Source organism: Ranitomeya variabilis, chromosome 1 (assembly GCF_051348905.1).
Source record: "Ranitomeya variabilis isolate aRanVar5 chromosome 1, aRanVar5.hap1, whole genome shotgun sequence".
NCBI lineage: Eukaryota > Metazoa > Chordata > Amphibia > Anura > Dendrobatidae > Ranitomeya > Ranitomeya variabilis.
This window is the reverse complement of record NC_135232.1, coordinates 686642487-686669326: the sequence shown is the minus strand read 5'-3', so window position 1 is coordinate 686669326 and position 26840 is coordinate 686642487. Positions and strand designations below refer to the sequence as shown.

Below are 26840 nucleotides of genomic sequence, written 5' to 3'. Positions count from 1 at the left end.
TTCAGCAGTTTTAGGTCCAGTATGGGCCGTACTGTACCGTCCTTCTTTGGAACAATGAACAGGTTTGAATAAAAACCTTGAAACCTTTCGCTCTGAGGGACCGGGATAATAACCCTGTCTTATTTTATAGAGCTTATGGTTTGGAAGAACTCTGATGCCTTTGCCCTGGGAGGAGAAGACAGGAAAAAACGATTTATTGGAAGAGAGGAGAATTCTATCTTGTATCCGGAGGACACTAGGTCGCGGACCCATTCATCATGAATGACTGAGAGCCACGCGTCGCTGAAGGAAAGCAGGCGGCCGCCTACTTTGAGAGTGTCCCCCGGATACCACAGGGAGTCATTGTGTGGGAGATCTACCCGGTCTGGACCCCCTGGATCCTGACTGCCTAGGCCTGCCTCTCCATGAAGGGGAGTTTTGTAAGAGGTCTGAGGACCTCTATCCCTACGTTGTGCCCGGCCGGGTCCAGAAGATGTGGAAGTAAAGGACCAATTTGAGTTGGAACGAAAAAATTGGGACCAAGCCTGCTGTTGCTGGTTCCGATAAGGCCGAAAGGATCTCTGTTGTGGGAGAAATTTACTCTTCCCTCCAGTGGCGTCGGAAATTAATTGATCGAGTTTTTCGCCAAAAAGGCGACCGCTCTGATATGGTAAAGAAGTCAATTACTTTTTGGAAGCAGAATCCGCACGCCAGTCCCAGAGCCATAAGTACCTCCGAATGGTGATGGCGTTTGCTGCTGCTTGAGAAGCGCAGTCAGCGGCATCCAGAGACGCGGTCACTAGAAAATCCCTACCTCGGGGGGAAGATTGGTATCCAGAACAGCTGAAGACAAGACCTCAGTCCAATGGGTCATAGCCTTAGCCACCCACGTAGTGGCAAAAGAAGGAAAGAGTGCGGCTGCTGAGGCTTCAAAGGCTGAACGAGCCATATTGTCGATCTGACAATAGGTGGGGTTTTTAATCGAAGCGCCCTCAGAAGAGGATAAAATAGATTTAGTAGCTAGGCGCGATACTGGAGGATCTACCGGAGGAGACTGTGACGAATCTTTTCTTAGATCAGGAGCAAAGGGATATTTTGACTCCATGGGCTTTTGCCCTGTGACGCATTTATCCGGACGGATTCTATGAGATTCAACGATTTCCTTAAATTCGGGATGATTGGCGAACACTCTGTGAGCCCGCTTGCTCCTCTTAAAGGACACAGCATGATCCGTTTTAGATAAAGGTTCCTCATCTAGCTTCAGTGCCTTGTTTACTGACTCAATGAGAGAGTCGAGAGTTTCCTGATCGTGTTGAAATTCCTGATCTAGGGACGTGTCAGAATCGTCCTCTGAGACAGGTTCTCTACTAGGGAAGGGGAGCGAGAAATGGAACTCTCAGAACCCGATACCCGGTGATGGTCTGGGGACAAGGCATGAGTCCTTTTCCTGGAAGAGCGAGAGCTCCTTGGTAAGGTACAACCCCTAGTGTACAAGGGGTTCTGATCATCAGCAGCGTTGTCCGTAAGAGTGCCCTGGTTAGAGGAAGGGTCTCGTAACGAGTCTAACGCTTTGGCCAGGGATGCCATAGACCGGGTAAGGGAGGTAGCCCACTCAGGGGGACTAGGCTCACTGGGTTCGGTATCAGTAACAGGTGGTTCCTGAGCAGTCACCGGTTCACAAGCTGAGCATAACGCAGTATTGTGACCCCGGGGTAGAGATACCTTACAAGAGGTACAAGCAGCAAAAAACACAGTGTGGGTTTTCCCAGGCTTTGATTGAGACATAGTGTAGCCTTGAGGAGAGCGCTTACTAGGAGGGGAAGGGTTAAGCTATGTTTCTGCAGCTTACCCAGGTCCTGTGTCTTGAGTCCCCGGGGGTGGTCCGCAATGTCCACAGAAATCGCTCCCTGAAGCTGTGATTCAAAACGCTGGAGCAGCGCTGCAGCATCAGCCTGTGTGGTGTCAAAAGATGACCGCTGAGATCAGGAAGAGAAGGCGCTTCTCGCAGAACGAGGAGCGCCAGAGAGAGTGGGCGGCGGTAACTGCCGGTGGGCGGAGTCAACGTTCCGGCCTGGAAGAGGGAAAAGCCGGGGGCTAAATTTTAAGCTTGCGGTTGCGGCCTGTAGAGCCGCTACCGCTATTTGTGCGATGTGACCCACGGACCCCGGGCTTTAAGGTATCTGCAGACCTCCCTTATCCCAGGGACAAGGACCCCCCAGCGCCTCAGCCCCGCAGGTGTACTCACGGTAGATGCGGTGGGCCGGTGCTCAATCCGTTGTCGCCATAGTCAGGGAGGGGGAGCTTCTGCCGCCTTTCATCGTCCGCTATAACAGTGGTGATGAAGTGGGGGGCTGCACGGATGCCATAAACATCATGTCCGACTATGCACCTGGCTCCAGGAGAGGTAAATGGAGGGCTACTCGATGTGGTCGCCTGCTATGGAGGGGTGAGATCGGAACGCAAAGGAACCGTCGCCCGTAAAGTGAGCTCAGGGCTGGCATCCAACGATGCAGGAAAGGGTACGGGGAGGGAAGCTCCGCATTCTTGCCTGTTGATGGTTCGGGGGAGATCGGAACCTAGAAAGGGTCCGTTGCCCCCATTCGCTCCGTTAAGGGAAGAATAGAATAAAAATAAAAATATTAACGGTGGGGTCTGAAAGCAGACCCAAGTGCCTCCTACAGACACTAAGCAAGAACTGGTTGGAGTCAGCAGGAGAGTGTATACTGCAGGGGAGGAGCTATTCTTTCTGTACTACTTAGTGTCCTCCTAGTGGCAGCATAGGAAAGAGTTTTGGTGTGCACTCAGCCCAAATGAGGCGAGGTGCTGGTGTAATGGACCAATGGCCCTGAATAATAGTAAATACTAAAATTCACCGCACTCTCTATAGATTTGTTATGCAAAGTTTGGTGTCAATTTATTATATACAGACTGGGAGCGTAACAGAATATTACAGCATATGCGATCTTTATACAACGTTTCGGCTCAACCAGAGCCTTTGTCACGTAATCACTTATTCCAGACAAAAGGTAGTGTGCAGAGAAGGGAAAATCCCAGTGATGAGATACAGGCTCTATTGCAATTCTAACTGTCTGCCTGTGGAGACTTCCGTCCAGTAACGTGGACCTGTGGTGTCTGCATGTACAGAGGCGCTCCCGCGCCTTGCTCCAGTTCAGCTTGTGCAGAGACTCTGTTACGCTCCCAGTCTGTATATAATAAATTGACACCAAACTTTGCATAACAAATCTATAGAGAGTGTGGTGAATTTTAGTATTTACTCCTAGAGGCAGCAGCATAACACCTATGGTCCTGTGTCCCCCAATGAGGCATAGGAGAAAAGTGAATCTTGAAGAGCCAATAATAAGTCCAATATAACGTTCTCATCCTAGATGCAGTTGAGACATGCAAGAATGAAATGAGTGGGAGCCATCAGTCTTGTCCTAAATCAGGATAGTCCCAAGACCAAAGTAGCAAAACATTTTGAAGACCGGTGAGCTTTCAGTGTCTCATCAAATTTTCGAATATGCAAATAAAAAAAATTCTAAGTTCCTCCTACCTCTTAAAAAGAAGAAAAAGGAAACACCTGAATAACAAACTCGTGATTTGAATGATCAAGGGTTGAAACGTTAGTCCGCCTCCACGTGGTGCACCCTGGGTAATGCTAAAGGACTAACAATCTTGACGACCAAACAATCAAATTACATCTAGATCTCTTGGTTATTATACTTTACATTATTTTAACTCTGATTTCTGATCCTTTGTCCCCTTTCAGTCACTGTTTATTGTTAGTTATTCATTCTTATATGATGTTAAAATATATATTCATACAATTAAATAAAACAATGAGCAAGTTAGACCTTTGACTCGGATTAAAAACAGACACATCTCCATTTGTTTTTTTTGAGGACACACAAAAGAAAACAAAAAAAACAAACAAGAAAAAAACCCAAAGCCGTAAAAGGTTCTATAGACTATAATGGGTACATCTTCTATCCATAAAAGACACGGATAAAACATGTACATGGAATGAGTTATTGAGGCTTTATTCCCACAGACTTCAATGGAGAGGGAAACACATAAGCAGCCACCTCTTAACTGAAGGGTATCGAACAAGCCACAAGTAAAAAATACCCAATGGGTATGTTCACACTGAGGTTTATTCTTACAGACATTTTTGATTATGCTCCAGAATCCATAATAAAAACCGCTTCAGATACTCTGACAATAATGGGACAGCACGTCAATAGTCAAAAATATTTAAATATTCTTAAAAACTGACCTAAAAAACTCAGTGTGAACCTCTCTCCAAATGGCATAGTACATTTTTTTGGAAAAGTTTTGGTTTACGCTTTTGTTTCCTGACTTGACCCAATTCATTTCTTGGCAGTGGATATCTGGACATGGCTTAAAATCCCAAATTTCGGCACTATATCTCTATACGTACAGGGTGGTATTCTTACATACCTCTGTTGTACGGCAGGAATAGTTGGTTCTTTTAGGCCAATTTTATCAATTTGATCTCGAATATCTTGAATATTTTTGCATAAGTCCTTCAGACGCTCATTCAGATGCTCATGGGTCTCGGTTTCTTGTAGGCTCTGTAGCGCACCCTGGACAGCTTGCTGGGCGCTTTCTAACTTCTCAAAGAAGGCACTTATCATTTTCTTGCATGAGGTTTCGCCACCATTTTCTGGATCTTCCAGGATGATCTCAGCGGCTTGCATACAGTCATCAAGCTTCTCAGCTTCTTGACCCAGAAGATAGATGTCTTTTTCTAAAGACTCAAGTCTCCGCTGCTTCTCCTGCAGAGTGGTCCTGTCCATACCAGGTCCTGGAATCTCAGCTTCAATTGACATTTTTGCTATGTTAAGAGAAGATAGAAATCCTCCCAGGGACTCAAGGGTTTTCTCTCGTTCTTTCATCACTTCATTCATTGCTTGAAGCTCAGTCTTATGTTTCGAGATCGGTTCAACGTAAGAGGCGTCCAAGCTGTCCAAATGTTTGATCTCAATTTCACAAGTGTTCTGGACATCCTGAGAAGGGAACACAGAAAACTCATCACTTTAGTATGATTTTTTTTGCATTAATATTTTAGTTTATTTTTTTTAATAAATGGGTTGTGCCACAAATAAATATTTACTTGCTGAGATTAGGAAAAACAGAGGTTTTTAATTGGAATTGTGCAGTTTTCAGAAATTAGCAATATTAGATAATTTTATTAATTTCCATTTAAAAAAATAATAATTTTTGCACCAATTATTGCTTGACACCCCTAGGTCCGATAAATATATGTACATAAAGGAGCATATTAGGCAAAACTGAGGCTGAGGGAGTGTTGCATAACGTAGGTAATCAGTAGCTTCCAAGAAGGTATCTCTATGTCATGTACTTGCATTTCAGGTCATGTATTAGTTGTATAGCAGCAGAAACTTCCTTAAAGATAATGAACACCTTTAGAGATTTTTTTTTTAACTTAAAAGGAAGGTATCATAAAAATGACCTATAACTGGAGCTTTTTTCAGTTTTGCGCTTTCGTTTTTCGCTCCCCTCCTTCCCAGAGCCATAACTTTTTTATTTTTCCATCAATATGGCCATGGGAGGGCTTATTTTTTGCGGGACGAGTTGTACTTTTGAACTATATCATTGGTTTTACCATGTCGTGTAAAAGAAAACAGGAAAAAAATTCCAAGTGTGGCGAAATTGCAAAAAAAGTGCAATCCCACACATGTTTTTTTTTTGGCTTTTTTGCTAGGATCACTAAATATTAAAACTGACCTGCCATTATGATTCTCCAGGTCATTACGACTTCATAGACACCAAACATGTCTTGGTTATTTTTTATCTAACTGGTGAAAAAAATTCCAAAATTTGCTTTAAAAAAAAAATAAAAAATTGTGCCATTTTCCTAGACCTGTAGCGTCTCTATTTTTCGTGATCTTGGGTTGGGTAAGGGCTTATTTGTTGTGTGCCGAGCTGATGTTTTTAATTACCGTATATCATTTTTGTGCAGATACGTTCTTTTGATCTCCCGTTAATGCATTGTCGCGGAGAACAAAAAAAAGGTAATTCTGGCGGTTTGATTTTTTTTCTCACTACGCCGTTTAGCGATCAGGTTAATCCTTTTTTTATTGAGAGATCTGGCGATTCTGATACCAAATATGTCTATGTTTGATTTTATTTTTATTGTTTTATTTTGAATGGGGCAAAATGGGGGTGATTTGAACTTTTATTTATTTACTTTTTTTTTTTTTCATATTTTTAAAAACATTTTTTTTTACTTTTGGCATGCTTCAATAGCCTCCATGGGAGGCTAGAAGCTGCCATAACTTGATCGGTTCTGCTACATACAGTAGGGGGCAATGCTCAGATCGCTCCTATGCAGCTGAATTACAGGCTTGCTATGAGCGCCGACCACAGGGTGGCGCTCACAGCAATCCGGCATCAACAACCATAGAGGTCTCAAGAAGACCTCTGGTTGTCATGCCAACACACCGGTGACCCGCGATCACGTGACACAGGTCACCGCTGTGAACATTTCCATCCCGATGGCTGGAAGCGCTTGTTAAATGCCACTGTCAGAGTTTGACAGTAGCATTTAAAGGGAAGCTTGTCAACCCAAAACTGGCCTATAAACTAAGGCCACCGGCATCAGGGGCTTATCTACAGCATTCTGTAATGTCTGCGCAGGAGCCGCGGCAGGAAGACAAGAAGAGGACGTCATGGTTTGAAGATGGGAGGCGCTGGACCGGACCACGACGCCCTTCGGACTGGACCGCAGCGGGACCGCCCCTAGGTGAGTATAATCTAACTTGTTTTTCCTATCTTTCAGGTTACATCGGGGCTTATCTACAGCATTACAGAATGCTGTAGATAAGCCCCTGATGCCGGTGGCCTTAAGGCTGAGTCACACATAACGATATTGTTAACGATATCGTTGCAACGTCACGCCTTTGGTGACGTAGCAACGATCCCGCTAACGATCTCGTTATGTGTGACAGCGACCAACGATCAGGCCCCTGCTGGGAGATCGTTGGTCGTTGGGGAATGATCAGGACCATTTTTTGGTCGCTGATCACCCGCTGTCATCGCTGGCGTGCGTGACGCCGATCCAGCGATGTGTTCACTTGTAACCAGGGTAAATATCGGGTGCATAGCAGCGCTCCTGCCGAGAGCTTCCCTGCACTGACTGTGTCAGCGCCGGCCGTAAAGCAGAGCACAGCGGTGACGTCACCGCTGTTACTGCCGGCGCTGACACATTCAGTGCAGGGAAGCTCTCGGCTTCTCGGTGAGTACGTAGTGTTTTTTTTTTTTTTTTTTTACTTTTACAATGGTAACCAGGGTAAATATCGGGTTACTAAGCGCGGCCCTGCACTTAGTAACCCGATGTTTACCCTGGTTACCCGGGTGCTGCAGGGGGACTTCGGCATCGTTGAAGACAGTTTCAACGATGCCGAAGTCGTTCCCCTGATCGTTGGTCGCTGGAGAGAGCTGTCTGTGTGACAGCTCCCCAGCGACCACACAACGACTTACCAACGATCACGGCCAGGTCGTATCGCTGGTCGTGATCGTTGGTAAGTCGTTTAGTGTAACGGTACCTTAAGTTTATAGGCAAATTTTGGGGTGACAGATTCCCTTTAACTAGTTAATAGCGGCAGACGGATCGCGATTCTGCCCGCAGCTATTGCGGGCACATGTCAGCTGTTCAAGTCACCTGACATGTCCTGGCTTTGAGGTGGGCTAACTACTGAAGCCCACATCAAAGCGGGGGATACTGCCATTGGCGTAATAGTACGTCCGATGACAGTTAAGGGGTTAAATCAGGACTTTTATGTTAAATGTACTTTTAAAAGATTTCTGATTCATTTTTTAAGTATATTTAGTAGTATGCAAAATTGAAAAAAAAATATAACACAAATCTTGCAATTTTCACACCGGTCACTAATATTTGAGTTATGCTTCCTGTTCTGTACAGACAACTTTTCAGCACTGTCATTGTCATCACAAACAGGATTACAATGAAAAGTAACAACTCCCAATAAAGCAGATATTCACCATTTACAACAGGTGATACTGTATCACAGGTCGCCTCCTCCCCTTCCTGTACAATGACTGATAACACCTCTATACACAGTAGATAACACAGGATTCACCATTCACAATAGGGGATGTCACAGCTCACCTCCCCCTCCTGTACAATGTCTGATAACACCTCTATATACAGTAGATAACACAGGATCTACCATTCACAATAGGTGATGACACAGCTCACCTCCTCCTCCTGTACAATGACTGATAACACCTCTATATACAGTAGATATCACCTATTGTGAATGGTGGATCCTGTGTTATCTACTGTATATAGAGGTGTTATCAGTCATTGTACAGGAGGAGGAGGTGAGTTGTGACATCACCTATTGTGAATGGTGGATCCTGTGTTGTCACAGCTCACCTCCTCCTCCTGTACAATGACTGATAACACCTCTATAGACAGTATATAACACAGGATCCACCATTCACAATAGGTGATGTCACAGCTCACCTTCTCCTGTACAATGACTGATAACACCTCTATATACAGTAGATAACACAGGATCCACCATTCACAATAGGTGATGTCACAGCTCCCCTCCTCCTGTACAATGACTGATAACACCTCTATATACAGTAGATAACACAGGACCCACCATTCACAATAGGTGATGTCACAGCTCACCTCCTCCTCCTGTACAATGACTGATAACACCTCTATATACAGTAGATAACACAGGACCCACCATTCACAATATGTGATGTCACAGCTCACCTCCTCCTCCTGTAAAATGACTGATAACACCCCTATATACAGTAGGTAACACAGGATCCACCATTCACAATAGGTGATATCACAGCACACCTACTCATCCTCCTGTACAATGACTGATAACTCCTCTATATACAGTAGATAACACAGGATCCACCATTCACAATAGGTGATGTCACAGCTCACCTCCTCCTGTACAATGACTGATAACACCTCTATATACAGTAGATACACAGGATCCACCATTCACAATAGGTGGTGTCACAGCTCACCTCCTCCTCCTGTACAATGACTGATAACACCTCTATATACAGTAGATACACAGGATCCACCATTCACAATAGGTGGTGTCACAGTTCACCTCCTCCTCCTGTACAATGACTGATAACACCTCTATATACAGTAGATAACACAGGACCCACCATTCACAATATGTGATGTCACAGCTCACCTCCTCCTCCTGTACAATGACTGATAACACTTCTATAGACAGTATAAAACACCAGGATTCCCCTTTCTGTACAATGACTGATAACACCTCTACTTACAGTACATAACAAAGGATCCACCATTCACAATAGGTGATGACAAAGCTCACCTTCTCCCCCACCTGTACAATGACCTATACTGAGATCAGAGGATGCCCAAAAAAATCTCAAGCAGCAGTCAATGTATCAGAGACAGTTTATTGCTGTCTATAACTATGTGATTGCTAAAACAACCCTGGAAGTATTAGCCTAAATATTAGGTTTAGTTGTCAGTGTGCATTTTTTATTATACATAGTAATATGATAAATGCATTTAAAATGTATAACAAATGTAACATAAAAATATACATTTCTGATGACACATTCACTTTATGCATGTACTTTTGGCTGTAAAGATTTTTTTGCCAACAGGACTTCAATCAAAATGTTGAACATTTGGCTTCTACAGCCTCTACGTCTCACAGTTCATAGCTGGCTGCAAAAAGAGTGAACTATGTCAGTTACCTCATCTGATGGTAGGGTCTGTAACCCTTATTAGTGCTTTTCTAAACGATCTTTTAAGCAGATTTTTTATTTTCATATGACAAATTAAACTACATGTATTTAAGATTAAACAAAATACCCCCAAACAGTCCTTTAAGTATAGGGTCCAATAGTGTCAGTCTAAGGTTTGGAGTTAAAAAAGTATGGGACAATTTTGAAACCAAAATAACTAGTGTTAGGGCTTAGGGCTAGGGTAAGAGCTAAGTTTAGAGCTTCAGTAATAAAATAGTTACACAAAGAAAATTTGCACAAACCTAGTCCACAAGTTAGGGGGACATAAAATACCTGACTTGCTTCAGCTGAACTCAGTATTTGCAGAATTTATAAGGGAATTAGTGTTTAGCTGGACGTTGCAGATCATAGTGCTTTTACTATATGGTTACTGTAGAGAGTGATGAAAATGCTACAATTTCTCCCATGCAATTGAGCAGAACATAGTCCGTACCATTGTGGATCCACAAAACATGCAGAGGATTCATAGTGATCTAAGCTTTAAATTCTACCGGAACCATGTCTGAATATGTAGTGTTAGGGTCTGTTACCACAAAGTATCTATAATAATACACCATGCACAGTAATAACTTTACCTTAATCTCTTGCAACACTGTGTCCAGCTTAGATACTGTGAACTGCACCATCTCAGGTTGCACAGTCCCGTTTAGTGAATGTGCCCCGGTGGCCGTTTCACTTTCTGAGTTTCGTAACTTCAGTAAAATAGATTGTTCTACAATTTGTATCTTTTCAAAGAACCCATCGAGCATTCTCTGGCATGATGTCCGTCCTCCACGTTCTGGGTCTTCCAGGAAGATATCTGCTGGTTCTAGACGTCCGTCCAGCTCTTCGGCCTCTTGCCGTAGTCTGTATACTTTCTGTTTTAGTTCTTCAAGGTTCTTCTGCTTGAGAAGCAAAGCAGATCTATCATTTCCCGGCATTGTGGCTTCCGCCTGGATGGCCAGCTTTGTTGTCGTAAGGGAATTTAGAAATATCTCCAGTTCTTTCAGAAGATCTTCTCTTTCCTTCATTACTTCATGTGTTGCTTCGAGTTGACTTTTGTACTGAAGTACATCAGACGGGACAGCCTCCACATCTACTGAACGTGATGGATCCACGACCTCGGCAGCAGATTCCAGATTGTGACACTGCTGAATTTGATCTTGGACAGAACTCTGCACATCCTATAAAAGACGAATAAAAGAAAAATATTATTGAATGAAACAATTAATCATAACAAGAGATGATCAAAACTTTTGAAACCAGAATTTTCCAGCTTCGACAATGTTTTTCCCAAAAAATTTGATTCGCATTAAATTGATTCGACACAAATTGCAAAGCCTCCAATTGCCTTGAAAAGATGTGTGTAACACCCTGATGTCTCCTAGGACTGTATCCAAATCCTTTCAAGCTCTTTAACACAAACACAGCCTTAGTAATGTCAAAGTGACCTCAACATAGAGACAGAGTAACCATCAGCCCATTTAACAACGCAGTCCACGGATAGACTTTTTTTCTTTTACAGTACACTATAATTAACATTTGTTAATCTTAAATCACAATTGAAAATATCTACATTAAAAGAAAAAAATCCTATTTAACAAAATTCTACCCTCGTCCTTTCTAAAAAGGAAGTAACAAGAAGCGCCAAGTTCATGGGTAATCTACCAAAAAGTCTAATGCAACAAGAAGCTGAAGTGTTGGTGTAGAATACTTGAATGTCAAATGGACCAGTAAAGTAGATGTACAAAAACAAACGGTTTTGATTTCTTTTTTCCTCTTTTTAACAAAATTCAGCTTCTCTTCCCAAAAAGCATGTAACAAGAAATGCTAGGTAGGTACAAGTTCAAAGATTCAGCACCTACAAAATGGCGCTGTAATGGTGGCGGCTACAGATGTAAAATTGTTGAATTTCTGGATTTTTGGGAATTTTCTTTTGGATTTAAAAAAAAAACAAAACAATTATTCCCCCCAATCTAAAAAAGGATTAAATAAATAAACACCTCCGTAGAATCACTTGTGACAAGCCAGCACAACTTTTCTGACTGACACGTATTTCAAATTATTCTTTTTAAATATTGCGCGGCCTGCCTGCTGCTTAATAATGAAGGAAGAAAACAGTGCAATTCAAATGCAGCAGGACCTATACCAGCTATAATGTATCACTGATCAGCCACATGGAGATTGACACCTGCTCCGGTACAATGACTGATACCACCTCTATATACAGTATACAACACAGGATCCATCATTCACAATAGGTGATGTCACAGCTCACCTCCTGTGTTATCTACTGTATATAGAGGTGCTATCAGTCATTGTACAGGAGGGTAAGGAGGTGAGCTGTGACATCACCTATTGTGAATGGTGGATCCTGTGTTATCTACTGTATATAGAGGTGTTATCAGTCATTGTACAGTAGGAGGAGGAGGTGAGCTGTGACACCACCTATTGTGAATGGTGGATCCTGTGTTATCTTCTGTATATAGAGGAGTTATCAGTCATTGTACAGGAGGGTAAGGAGGTGAGCTGTGACATCACCTATTCTGAATGATGGAAACTGTATTATCTATGGTATATGGAGGTGTTATCAGTCATTGTACAGGAGGATCCACCATTCACAATAGGTGATGTTACAGCTCACCTCCTCCTCCTGTGCAATGACCTCTGCTGAGATCAGAGGATGGCCAGAAAAATTTCAAGCAACAGAAAATGAGTCAGAGACAGTTTATTGCTGTCTACATCTATGTGGCTTCTAAAACAACCCGGGAAGTACTAGCCTAAATAATAGGTTTAGTTGTCAGTGTGCATTTTTTTTATTATACATAGTAATATGATAAATACATTTAAAATGTGTAAAAAAAACTAATTTACATAAAAATATAAATTTCTGATGACATTCATTTTATGCATGTACTTTTGGTTGTGAAGATTTTTTTTGCAACAGGGTTTCAACCAAAATGTTGAACATTTGGCTTCTACAGCCTCTACGAATCACAGTTCATAGCTGGCTGCAGAATGAGTGAACTATTTCAGTGTCCTCATCTGACGGCAGTGTCTGTAACACTCAATAGTGCTTTTCTAAATGGTCTTCTAAGCTGACTTTTTACTTTTTTATGACAAATTAAACTACAGGTATTTAAGATATAAAAATGCCCAAAATAGTCCATGTCCTTTAAGTATAGGGTCCAATAATGTTAGTCTAAGATTTGGATTTAGAAAAATGTAAGATAATTTTGAAATCAATATGACTAGGGTTAGAGCTATGGTTAGTGTAAAACTTAGGGGTAGAGCTAAGTTTAGACTGTGGTGAAAATGCTACAATTTCTCCCATGCAATTGAGCAGAACATAGTCCGTACCATTGTGGATCCACAAAACATGCAGAGGATTCATAGTGATCTGAGCTGTAAACTCTACCGGAACCATGTCTGAATATGTAGTGTTAGGGTCTGTTACCACAAAGTATCTATAATAATACACCATGCACAGTAATAACTTTACCTTAATCTCTTGCAACACTGTGTCCAGCTTAGATACTGTGAACTGCACCATCTCAGGTTGCACAGTCCCGTTTAGTGAATGTGCCCCGGTGGCCGTTTCACTTTCTGAGTTTCGTAACTTCAGTAAAATAGATTGTTCTACAATTTGTATCTTTTCAAAGAACCCATCGAGCATTCTCTGGCATGATGTCCGTCCTCCACGTTCTGGGTCTTCCAGGAAGATATCTGCTGGTTCTAGACGTCCGTCCAGCTCTTCGGCCTCTTGCCGTAGTCTGTATACTTTCTGTTTTAGTTCTTCAAGGTTCTTCTGCTTGAGAAGCAAAGCAGATCTATCATTTCCTGGCATTGTGGCTTCCGCCTGGATGGCCAGCTTCGTTGTCGTAAGGGAATTTAGAAATATCTCCAGTTCTTTCAGAAGATCTTCTCTTTCCTTCATTATGCCATGTGTTGCTTCGAGTTGACTTTTGTACTGAAGTACATCAGACGGGACAGCCTCCACATCTACTGAACGTGATGGATCCACGACCTCGGCAGCAGATTCCAGATTGTGACACTGCTGAATTTGATCTTGGACAGAACTCTGCACAATCTATAAAAGATGGGAAAAAAAATATAATTGGACAACACGATTAATCATAACCAGAGATTATCAATACTTTAGAAACCAGAATTTTCCAGCTTTGACAAATTTTTTCCCAAAAAAATTTGATTTGCATTCAGTCGACTCGCCACAAAGCCTCCAATTGCCTTGAAAAGATGCGTGTAACACCCTGAGGTCTCCTAGGACTGTATCCAAATCCTTTCAAGCTCTTTAACACAAACACAGCCTTAGTAATGTCAAACTGACCTCAACATAGAGACACAGAAAAACTATTAGTCCCTTTAACAACACAGTCCACAGACAGACTTTTCTTCTACAGTTCACTATAATTAACATTTGCTATTTCTCCCCTCTTCCTTTCTAAAAAGGACGTAACAAGAAGCTCATGAGTAATCTACCAAAAAGTCTAATGCAACAAGAAGATGAAGTGTTTGTGTGGCATACATGAATGTCAATGGACTAGTTAAGTATGTATGCAAAAACAGACATGCAGGAAAGGTTTGGTTTTCTTTTTTCCTTTTTTTTTTCTTTTAAACAAAATTCAACTTCTCTTCCCAAAAAAAGCATTTAACAAGAAATGCTAGGTAGGTACAAGTTCAAAGATTCAGAACATGCAAAATGACGCTGTATTGGTGATTGCTACATATGCAAAGTTTGACTAGTAAAACTACAGTTGAATTTTTGAATTTTTGGGGAATTTTCTTTTGTATTTAAAAAAAAACAACAAAAAAAAAACAATTATTCCCCCCCATTTTCAGAAAGGATTACACAAACAAAAGAAAAAAAAAACAAAAACAAAACTCTGTACAGTCACTTGTGACAAGCCAGCACAACTTCTCCGACTGATACTAATTTCAGATTAGACCTGGCTGCTGCTTAATAATGAAGGAAGAAAACGGTGAAATTTAAATGCAGCAGGACCTATGCCAGCTACAACGTATCACTGATCAGTCACATGGAGACTGACACTGCTTGTACCTCTCCTATTTATCTCTCAATCTGATCAATGAAATCTCTGTATACATCCCAGACATATCTACTATATAATTGTCTAAGGGGTACTTCCGTCTTTCTGTCTGTCTGTCTGTCTGTCTGTCACGGATATTCATTGATCACGGCCTCTGTCTGTCACGGAAATCCAACTCGCTGATTGGTCACGGCAAAACAGCCACGACCAATCAGCGACGGGCACAGTCTGGCGCCAAAATGGCCGCTCCTTCCTCCCCGCAGTCAGTGCCCGCTCCATAATCCCCTCCAGTCAGCGCTCACACAGGGTTAATGGCAGCGCTAACGGACTGCGTTATGCCGCGGTGTAACGCACTCCATTAACGCTGCTATTAACCCTGTGTGACCAAATTTTTACTATTGATGCTGCCTATGCAGGATCAATAGTAAAAAGATCTAATGTTAAAAATAATAAAAAAATAAAAAATCATTATATACTCACCTTAAGCCGCCTTTCCCGCTCCTCGCGACGCTCCGGTGACCGCTCCATGCAAGCGGCAGGTTCCGGTGCCAAGGATGGTGTGCGAGAAGGACCTGCCATGACGTCACGGTCATGTGACCGCAACGTCATCACAGGTCCTGCGATAAGGACCTGCCATGACGTCACGGTCATGTGACCGCGACGTCATCACAGGTCCTGCGCTCATACCAACCCTGGGACCAGAAGCTGCCGCGTGCACCGCACACAGGGCCAGGACTTTAACGGGCCTTCGGAAGGTGAGTATATGTTTATTTTTTATTTTAAGTCTGTATACTACGTGGCTCTGTGCTGTATACTCCGTCGCTGAGCAATATACTACGTGGCTGGGCAATATACTACGTGGCTGGGCAATATACTACGTGACTGGGCAATATACTACGTGACTGGGCAATATACTACGTGGCTGGGCAATATACTACGTGACTGGGCAATATACTACGTGGCTGGGCAATATACTACGTGACTGGGCAATATACTATGTGGCTGGGCAATATACTACGTGACTGGGCAATATACTACGTGGCTGGGCAATATGCTATGTGGCTGGGCAATATACTACGTGACTGGGCAATATACTACGTGGCTGCGCAATATACTACGTGGCTGGGCAATATACTACGTGACTGGGCAATATACTACGTGGCTGCGCAATATACTACGTGGCTGGGCAATATACTACATGACTGGGCAATATACTACGTGGCTGGGCAATATGCTATGTGGCTGGGCAATATACTACGTGGCTGGGCAATATGCTATGTGGCTGGGCAATATACTACGTGACTGGGCAATATACTACGTGGCTGGCCAATATACTACGTGGCTGGGCAATATACTACGTGGCTGGGCAATATACTACGTGGCTGGGCAATATACTACGTGACTGGGCAATATACTACGTGGCCGGGCAATATACTACGTGGACATGCATATTCTAGAATACCCGATGCGTTAGAATCGGGCCACCATCTAGTACTCTTATATTCTTCACTGCTGCATCTGTGCAACACATTACTGTCTGGAGTATTTGTGGAATGTTTTATATGGCTTTCTCTTATTGTATTTATTACTGAGCTGTGAGCTCTAACGTCTATTCACCATTTTAGAGGTATCAGTCCTTGTACAGGAGGAGGTGAGCTGTGAAGTCACCTATTGTGAATGGTGGATCCTGTGTTATCTACTATATGTAGAGGTGTAATCAGTCATTGAACAGGAGGGGAAGGTGAGCTGTGACATCACCTGTTGTGAATGGTGGATACTGTGTTATAAAACTGAATAAAGAAAGGTTATCTATCATTATAATCTTGTCTGTGATGATAATGAGACTGCTGAGAAATGATAGCTACAGAACAGTAAGTACCTATCTAAAATTAGGCCTAGGATATTTTTATATAAATGAAAATATAGAAGAAATATAAAAGAAATTACCAAAGAGTTCCAAAAATTGTTTAGTATAAAAATGTGATTTAAACACTTTCCCTTTAACCAGCTGAATACAGAATTATCAACCTGAACCCATTGTTCCTATTCACTAACATAGGGAATGAGGTTGACCTGTCTTATCCTTCTCTCTAAGCTCAATAAATAGAAGCCACACAGGCTATGATAAGTATACGCACCTGCAGATTCTGAAACATGGAGCCAATGTTGGAAATTGTGAAATGTTCTACCCCATGGATTGGAGTCAGTCCGCTTGATTCACAAAGAGACACGTCCTCCTCAATGGGCAACAGGACATTTATTGTAATGCTCAGAGATTGTATTCTAAAGCAAAAAAAACATTAAAATCAATTAATGTCAACAACAGTACTGAAAAGTGCAGAAGAATTAATGATAATGTGATAGTGATGGAACTGATCAAAACTAAGGAATAGATAAACACAGAAAATACTAAAGAAAATGTAAAACAAAATCTAACATCTAATCTCTTCTTTTGTCCTTGATCCTATTTTGTCTCATCTTACATCTGTGCTTCTCCTCACTACCTTGTGTGAGGCTGTAACACAACTGCCTGCAGCAGAAGCCTCTCCCCTCTGCTATTTATGTAGTAGAACAAAAGATCGCCAAGCCATACCCCTCTGTCAATAAGGACTTCAATAGGCCACCATGTAAATGAAGATGGAGCTGACCAGAAGGAGATTAACTCCTTGGTCCTCTGAAGCAGTTCTGCAAGACAGGCTGTAGAGGACGCCTATATTTCTTATTTAATTTTATCACTAATGAATTAATTTCTAAGTTTAATGTTCCTTTATATGTTTCAAAGAAATAAAAAGGATCTTTCATGAATTTTTTTTTAATTAACAGTGGTGTAATATTTGGGTCTTGATCCCACAGACCCCATGGTTTAAGTTTTAAAGAGTACCTTTCACTGACCTTTTTAATCCTCCAATGTCCCCTGTTCCATTGATTGTGGAACAGTTTTATTTTTTCTTCTGTGCTCCTCCGTTATGCTCCCCGGTAATAATGGTGAAAACATTTCCTTCAACTAACTGGGCGTGTGTACCACCGAACTTCTCTGTGGGTCCGGCCATCAGAGGGGAAAAAGTAAAAGCCCACAGAGAAGTTCTCTGGTAAATGCCCAATTGGTTGACGGGAAAATGTGCTTCTTAGCTAATCAGGTGGCATAACTTTGGAATGGAGGGGCACAAAAGAAAAAAAAACTGTTACAGAATCAGAGAAGCAGAGCCAATTGGAGGATATACTCTACTTAAATAAAATTCCAGCTAAAGGTCCTCCTTTACAAGATCTGTGATGTCCATCCACCACAATCAGATTACCAATGACCAGTTAAAATTCGCCAGTCACAACTGGACAAGTTACAAAAGAAATAACGTTACTTGATTGTAGGAACCATTTATTATGGGCATGAAAACCGAAAAGATGGTCACAGACCCTCCTTAATGACTTGAATCATCCCATATGGTACATGATTGACGAGGCGGAATCTTAATGACAAAAATGACTAGCCAATTAGTGGTGGGAATGGCCTTGACTACAATCTCGAGAGTGTTGTTAATTAGCAAAGTATTGAACTAACCTGCTTTTAATTTCCTCAGAAATAATAGAGAAGGAATACTGCAGGGCATATCTATTCTCAGAAGTCTTCTTCTTCTCAGTCCCATGCAGAAGCATCTCTAATTTTTGTGATGTGGCATCAAACTCCATCCAACTTCTGTTGGCTGTATCCAGTAAAATCTAGAAAGCACCATCCAAATCACAGACATTATTAATTAACTGCAGCTGTAAAAAAAAGTCAGGTATTCGAAGAACGTTTCACTGTGTGTGGTGGTGGACATGAGCAATGAGAAGACTTGTCACGTTCTAATTAGCTTCAGTCCTATATGGAATAGTACGCAATGATAATATAGCACTTACATATTCTGAGACATTTTACAACTCAGGATGGTGGTTCCTCTGACTTTTGGACTCCTAACATTTTCAAATGCAGTCAGAAAGGTTTTGTTTTTCTCAGAAGATTGTTTGGCACAAATATCACATAAACAATTCATGTCTAGAACCCAACATTAAGGAAACATGGATGATTAGATTGCCCCAAGAAGAAGCCAACAGGCGAAACCCAAGATGGGATAGAAGCTGGTGTGCTACAAGTTTGATACATTTTGTGCTTTTAATTCACTTATTGCTGCGAGAATAATAAAACCACAATTGGAAGCTAATTGTCTGACAATGCTGTGCTATTTCTGCTTGTTCTTTAAGTGAAACAGTCTTGTTGACATCCAATGTGACTGGCACTCCATATGGGTCTAAAGGGCAGTAGTGTGCATGTGTGACTACAGCTATGTCATTCACTTCTTTGGGTCTATGGGAGCATTAGTGACCGCCACTCCCAAAGACAGTGAAAGGAGTGAAAGGTCACGCATGCCCACTACCACTTAATTCACAACAGGGACCTAGACACTGCTCTCTTTAGTTGTGAGGATCCACCCACTGCATCCCTGGTGTGAATGGAGCTGTAGTGTGAAAGTGTGACCATACAGTTATCACCTATCTAGTGGATAAGTGATAAAATGTCACCTAGAAATGAGTTATCCTACCACCTATATTTATCAGATGCAAAAAGCTGCTTCACTGCACTGCACCGTTGTGGGACTGGCACCGGGCACCTCCACAGATCAGCTGTTTTCAGCTCCAGCAACACCCAGATGTAAGCAGAGAACGGAGCCAGTAAAGCACAGCTCCATTCACTAAGTAGTGGTCGCTGCCCAGAGCTACAGCTCAGCTCCTATCCACTTGATTGGAGCCGTACTGAGTCTAGCCTAAGAATAAGTCATGTAAAGAGCAGAGACATCCCCTTTAGGCTGAATAATATAAGAGTGGGGATCAGACCTAACTTTACCTGCAGTTCATGAAGTTTTCGCTGAAGGTCCTTCATATCCTGAACTCCCTTTGGACTTTCGGCCACCAGTTTGTCTCTCGAGCTTTGTATGAACACTTCTAGATCTCTTTTTTCTGTATTATATCTGGAGGGTAAAACACAGGACAAAGACTTGTTAGCATTTCCATCATATACAGATGTACACTGCCTGACAAGATATTTAGAGGGGGTGTCCAAAACTCAAATTTTGATGACCAATCCTTTTGCTGTTTTTGGGTCCCATTTACTTCCACGGGAGCTGAGCTGTTGCTGAGAATGGCCATTACAGTGTATGAGGCTGTCATATATCGGCTCTATACACTGTGTACTTCCAGCAGTTATAAGACCGGCAACCACCTGATCCATGAGGGTGCCGGACTAAGGTCATCTATAAGTAGTCAATACATCCGGGACAATCACTTAGTGTATGTGCACGCAGAGTTGTTTTTACAAGATTTTTTTTGAGTGGTCCACTTCAAAAAACAACTGAAAAATCACATCAAAGATTCTTCCAATTAATTTTTTTGTTAAAACCACTTTGCTGTACATTCAGTCATACATATATATTTCTTTTCTGCTTCAGGTTTAGAAAAATGCCCGGTGGGATAAAAGAAAGTGCAGGTCCCTTCTTTGGTGTGGCTCCTGGTGGAAAACGCTCCAAATTAGTCACTGTCCAGTTGAAGCTACAAAAAACACATCAGAAAAAAAACTTCACAAGTGCATCAGGGAACAAAAAGAAAAGCTCCTCCAAAAACGGAGCATTTCATGAAATGGTTTCCGCTAGAAAACAATTTGGTTTTAAAAACCTAAAAAAAAAAACCTCTGTGTTCACATAGAAAAAGTAAAACTGGATGGAAGGATGGATTTAAAAATAGATAGATAAAACTGTCCACGGAACTATCGGTGCAGAGCGAGCTGTCAGTCAATGTGTCGGGGAATTATAAGAGCCATCATAGTATAGTGAGCAATTATTGTAATCACTCACTACAACACCTCGATAATTGAAGCCTAGAGGCTGCAGGGAAGATATAAGTTCATTTTCTCCCAGTAGCCGCACTATCAATGGCTGTGAATGAGCCATTTACCTATACTTTCAAGTTACCTCTGTTGCAGCAGCTCTAGGGTTAAACCAATTGACTCGTTATCCTCGGTCATGTTCGTTCCTTGAGGCACAGAGTCTGTTTCACATACCTATATTATAGACACAGTACAATGAGCACGATCACATCTGGTCACATATAAACACCATGTTGGTGCCATGAAGTGCCACATCGCTATATCCGCTATGTCTATACGTTACCTCCGGGGATCCGTTGGTCTTGGTGGGATTTGACTTCACTCCATTTTCAGCTGATGTAACACTGCGTATAAAGAGGAGGAATACAATGTACTGACCATCTATAAGTAAAACTATACATTGACTCTGTGTGATTGTGTTTATGAACGTGTGTATATACAGGCTTGTGTGAAACCTTTAGGCAGGTGTGGAAAAATGCTGCAAAGTAAGAAGCTTTCAAAATGAAAAGTGTTAGTTTATTTTTTTATCAATTAAGAAAATATAAAATGAATGAGTAAAACAGAAATCTAACTCAGCTCATTATTTGGTGACCACCCTTTGCCTTCATCAGTTTTTCTAGGTGTACTTGTACACAGTTTTTGAAGGAACTTGGCAGAGAGGTTGTTCCAAACATTCTGGAGAACTAACAACAGATCTTCTCTGTATGAGGCTTGTGAAAATCTTTCCGTCTCTTTGTGTAATCCCAGACAGACTGGTTGATGCTGAGATCAGAGCTCTGTGGGGCCAAATCATCACTTCCAGGACTCTTTGTTCTTTATTGTGAAGATCGTTCTTAATGGCATTTGCCGTATGTTGGGGGTCATTGTCTGAATGCAGAATACATTTGGAGCCATTCAGACGCCTCCCTTATGGTATTGTATGATGGGTAAGTATCTGTCTGTATTTCCCAACAGTGACTATATCATTAATCCTGACCAAAACTCTAACTCCAATTGGGAAATCCAGCCCTAAACTTGTAAGGAACCTACACTATTGCTGCCAAAACACATTGTGTTGTCAAGAACACAATGCCATTTTTCTGTACCCTAGATCCTATGTTTTCATGTATGGTTGAGTCACTTGGCCTTGATTAAATGTGGAGGGTATGTATTTGTGGCCACAATTGTTCCATGAAGACCATTTCTGGCCCAAATTCTCCAAACAGTAGATGGGTGTAGCTGGGTCCCACTGGTTGATATCAATTCTAAGTTGATGGCACTGCTGGCATGATGTGTCTGTCATCCGCTGCAAGTTTCCTTGTAACATAGTAACATCGTTAGCAAGGCCGAATAAAGACATTTGTCCATCCATTTCAGCCTATATTCCATCAGAATAAATCCCCAGATCTACATCCTTCTAAAGAACCTAATAATTGTATGATACAATATTGTTACCCTCCAGGAAGATCCAAGCCTCTCTTGAATCCCTAGACTGCGTTCGCCATCACCACCTCCTCAGGCAAGGAATTCCAGATTCTCACTGCCCTAACAGTACAGAATCCTCTTCTATATTGGTGGAAAAACCTTCTCTCCTCCAGACACTGGGAATGCCCCCTTGTGATCGTCACCTTCCTTAGTATAAACAGATACTCGGAGATATTTGTATTGTCCCCTTATATACTTATACATGGTTATTAGATTGCCCCTCAGTCATCTTTTTTCTAGACTAAATAATCCTAATTTTGCTAATCTCTCTGGGTATTGTAGTTTCCCCATCCCCTTTATTAATTTTGTTGCCCTCCTTTGTACTCGCTCTAGTTCCATTATATCCTTCCTGAGCACCAGTGCATAAAACTGTACACAGTACTTCATGTGCGGTCTAACCAGGGATTTGTACAGAGGCAGTATAATGCTCTCATCGTGTGTATCCAGACCTCTTTTAATGCACCCCATGATCCTGTTTGCCTTGGCACCCGTTGCCTGGCACTGGCTGCTCCAGGTAAGTTTATCATTAACTAGGATCCCCTAGTCCTTCTCCATGTCAGATTTACCCAGTGGTTTCCCATTCAGTGTGTAATGGTGACATTGATTCCTTCTTCCCATGTGTATAACCTTACATTTATCATTGTTAAACCGCAAGTTATCCAGATCCATCTGTAGCAGAATACTATCTTCTCTTGCATTGACTGCTTTACATAGTTTTGTATTATCTGCAAATATCGATATTTTACTGTGTAAACCTTCTACCAGATTGTTAATAGCCCTAGACAACTGTTTTGTCTAGAGTTCTCAATGTTGCCCACTTTTTCGCATCATCGGTGCTGAGAAACACAAGCACACACTTGTGTCAAATGCAGATCCATAAGGGATGCATTTGATTGGCTCCTAAGTTATTCTACAGAAGGACAACAACCCCAAACATCCAGCCAATGTCATTATCGATAATTTTTGCGTTTGCGTTTATTTGTGAAAAAAATGGAAATTTGGCTAAAATTTTGAAAATTTCGCAATTTTCAAATTTTGAATTTTTATTCTGTTAAACGACAGAGTTATGTGACACAAAATAGTTAATAAATAACATTTCCCACATGTCTACTTTACATCAGCACAATTTTAGAAACAAATTTTTTTTTTGCTAGGAAGTTATAAGGGTTAAAATTTGACCAGCGATTTCTCATTTTTACAGCAAAATTTACAAAACCATTTTTTTTAGGGACCACCTCACATTTGAAGTCAGTTTGAGGGGTCTATATGGCTGAAAATACCCAAAAGTGACACCATTCTAAAAACTGCACCCCTCAAGGTACTCAAAACCACATTCAAGAAGTTTATTAACCCTTCAGGTGCTTCACAGCAGCAGAAGCAACATGGAAGGAAAAAATGAACATTTAACTTTTTAGTCAATGCATTAACCTAACCATCCCTGTGTGGCCCATTAAAAAAAAACAAAACAACATAATCAGGTTCCTCGCATCATGTTCTCATACACTTTATGCAGTTAATAGCACTCTGTGTCTGTACTGCTACATACTTAGGCAGTTAACTGGTTCATGCAGCTTTACATGTACACCCGAGTGTTACACTATGGCTGGTCCAAATAACTAAAGCAATTGTTACCATCCACCTCTCGTGTCCCCCCTTTTCCTCATAGTTTGTAAGCTTGCGAGCAGGGCCCTCATTCCTACTGGTATCTGTTTTGAACTGTGATTTTTGTTATGCTGTAATGTCTATTGTCTGTACAAGTCCCCTCTATAAGTTGTAAAGCGCTGCGGAATATGTTGGCGCTATATAAATAAAAATTATTATTATTATTATTAGTCACAAAAATAATCTTTTAGCAACAATTTTTTTATTTTCCCAAGGGTAAAAAGAGAAGCTGGACCCCAAAAGTTATTGTACAATTTGTCCTGAGTACGCCGATACCCCATATGTGGAGGGGAACCACTGTTTGGGCGTACAACAGGGCTCGGAAGAGAAGGAGCGTCATTTGACTATTTCAATGAAAAATTGGTTCCAATCTTTAGCGGACACCATGTCGCGTTTGGAGAGCCTCTGGGTGCCTAGACATTGGAGCTCCCCACAAGTGACCCCATTTTGGAAACTAGACCTCCCATGGAACTAATGGAACTAATCTAGATGCATAGTGAGCACTTTGAACCCCCAGGTGCTTCACAAATTGATCCGTAAAAATGAAAAAGTACTTTTTTTCACAAAAAATTTCTTTTAGCCTCAATTTGTTCATTTTCACAATAGGATAAAATGGATCCTAAAATTTATTGGGCAAATTCTCCTGAGTACACCGATACCTTACATGTGGCGGTAAACCACTGTTTGGGCACACGGCAGGGCTCGGAAGGGAAGGAGCGCCATTTGACTTTTTGAATGAAAAATTAGCTCCAATCGTTAGCGGACACCATGTCACGTTTGGAGAGCCCCTGTGTGCCTAAACATTGGAGCTCCCCCACATGCGACCCCATTTTGGAAACTAGACCTCCCATGGAACTAATCTAGATGTGCGGTGACCACTTTAAACCCCCAAGTGCTTCACAGAAGTTTATAACGCAGTGCCGTGAAAATAAAAAATCATTTTTCTTTCCTCAAAAATAATTTTTTATCCCGCAATTTTTTATTTTCACAAGAGTAACAGAAGAAATTGGACCCGAAAAGTTGTTGTCCAGTTTGTCCTGAGTACGCTGATACCACATATGTGGGGGGGAACCACTGTTTTGGCACACGTCGGGGCTCGGAAGGAAAGTAGTGACGTTTTGGAATGCAGACTTTGATGGAACGGTCTGCGGGCATCATGTTACGTTTGCAGAGCCCCTGATGTCCCTAAACAGTAGAATCCCCCCACAAGTGACCCCATTTTGGAAACTAGACCCCCCAAGGAACTTATCTAGATATGTGGTGAGCACTTTGAACCCCCAAGTGTTTCACAGAAGATAATAACGCAGAGCCGTGAAAATAAAAAATAATTTTTCATTTCTCAAAAATTATGTTTTAGCAAGCAATTTTTTATTTTCGCAAGGGTAACAGGAGAAATTGGACCCCAATAATTGTTGCCCAGTTTGTCTTGAGTATGATGGTACCCCATATGTAGGGGTAAACCACTGTTTGGGCGCACGTCGGGGCTCAGAAAGGAGGGAGCACCATTTGACTTTTCGAACGCAAGATTGGCTGGAATCAATGGTGGCGCCATGTTGCGTTTGGAGACCCCTGATGTGCCTAAACAGTGGAAACCCCTCAATTTTAACTCCAACAGTAACCCCAACACACCCCAAACCCTAATCCCAACTCTGGATATAACCCTAACCCCAACACACCCCTAACCACAACCCTAACCCCAACACACCCCTAACCCTAATCCCTAATCCTAACCCTAATCCCAACCCTAACCACAACCCTAACCCCAACACACCCATAACCCTAACCACAAGCCTAACCCTAGCCCTATTTCCAACCCTAGCCCTTATTCTAACCCTAACCCTAAGTCTATGTGCCCACATTACGGATTAGTGTGAGATTTTTCCGCACCATTTTTGAAAAATCCGTAGGTAAAAGGCACTGCGTTTTACCTGCGGATTTACCGTGGATTTCCAGTGGTTTTTGTGCGGATTTCACCTGCGGATTCCTATTGAGGAACAGGTGTAAAACGGAATCCGCACAAAGAATTGACATGCTGCGCAAAATACAACACAGCGTTTCCGCTCTGTATTTTCCACACCATGGGCACAGCGGATTTGGTTTTCCATAGGTTTACATGGTACTGTAAACCTGATGGAAAACTGCTACGAATCCGCAGCGGCCAATCCACGGCTGATCCGCAGCTAAATCCTCACCGTGTGCACATAGCCTAATCTAACCCTAACTCTAGTTCTAACCCTAGCCCTAACCCTAGCCTTAACCCTAACTCTAGCCCTAACCCTAGCCCTAACCCTAACCCTAACCCTAGTGGGGGAAGAAAAAAAAAATCTTTTCTTTATTTTATTATTGTCCCTACCTATGGGGGTGATAAAGGGGGGGTTCATTTACTATTTTTATTATTTTGATCACTGTGATAGGTTTTATCACAGTGATCAAAATGTACCTAGAACAAATCTGCCGGCCGGCAGATTCGGCGGGCGCACTGCGCATGCGCCCGCCATTTTGGAAGATGGCGGCAACCATGAAGACAGACGGACACCAGGAGGCTCGGTAAGTATGGGGGGGGGAGATCGGAGCACAGGGGGGGATCGGAGCATGGGGGATCGGAGCACAGGGGGGGTGGATCGGAGCACGGGGGAGCGGACAGGAGCACAGAGGGGAGCAGACCACAGTACGGGCAGAAAGGAGGACTGGGGAGGCGATCGGTGGCAGTGGCGGGGGGCAGATCAGGGTTTCCAGCCATGGCTGATGATATTGCAGCATCGGCCATGGCTAGATTGTAATATTTCACCAGTTTTCATAGGTGAAATATTACATATCGCTCTGATTGGCTGTTGAAAGTGAATCAGCCAATCAGAGCGATCGTAGCCACGGGGGGGGGGGGTGAAGCCACCCCCCTGGGCTGAAGTACCACTCCCCCTGTCCCTGCAGATCGGGTG

At 42.2% G+C, this 26840-nt stretch overlaps 1 protein-coding gene and 1 long non-coding RNA gene across 3 annotated transcripts in view; one reads left to right on the top strand and one right to left on the bottom strand.

Annotated features, from left to right (window-relative positions):
• The window catches only part of SYNE2 (spectrin repeat containing nuclear envelope protein 2), a 424330-nt gene that overhangs the window by 250653 nt on the left and 146837 nt on the right, over positions 1-26840 (bottom strand). For both annotated transcript variants that reach the window (XM_077265969.1, XM_077265976.1), the window contains exons 25-32: positions 21062-21122; positions 20864-20952; positions 19744-19867; positions 18424-18581; positions 17006-17150; positions 13301-13888; positions 10395-10982; positions 4441-5009 (exon numbers count right to left, since the gene is read on the bottom strand). In XM_077265969.1, coding sequence (XP_077122084.1) covers positions 4441-5009; positions 10395-10982; positions 13301-13888; positions 17006-17150; positions 18424-18581; positions 19744-19867; positions 20864-20952; positions 21062-21122 — 2322 coding nt within the window. The remainder of the gene's footprint in view (positions 1-4440; positions 5010-10394; positions 10983-13300; positions 13889-17005; positions 17151-18423; positions 18582-19743; positions 19868-20863; positions 20953-21061; positions 21123-26840) is intronic.
• The window catches only part of LOC143776528 (uncharacterized), a 40790-nt gene that overhangs the window by 12215 nt on the left and 1735 nt on the right, over positions 1-26840 (top strand). Inside the window, exon 2 of the long non-coding RNA XR_013215858.1 lies at positions 9676-9779. This is a non-coding gene — a long non-coding RNA (uncharacterized LOC143776528). The remainder of the gene's footprint in view (positions 1-9675; positions 9780-26840) is intronic.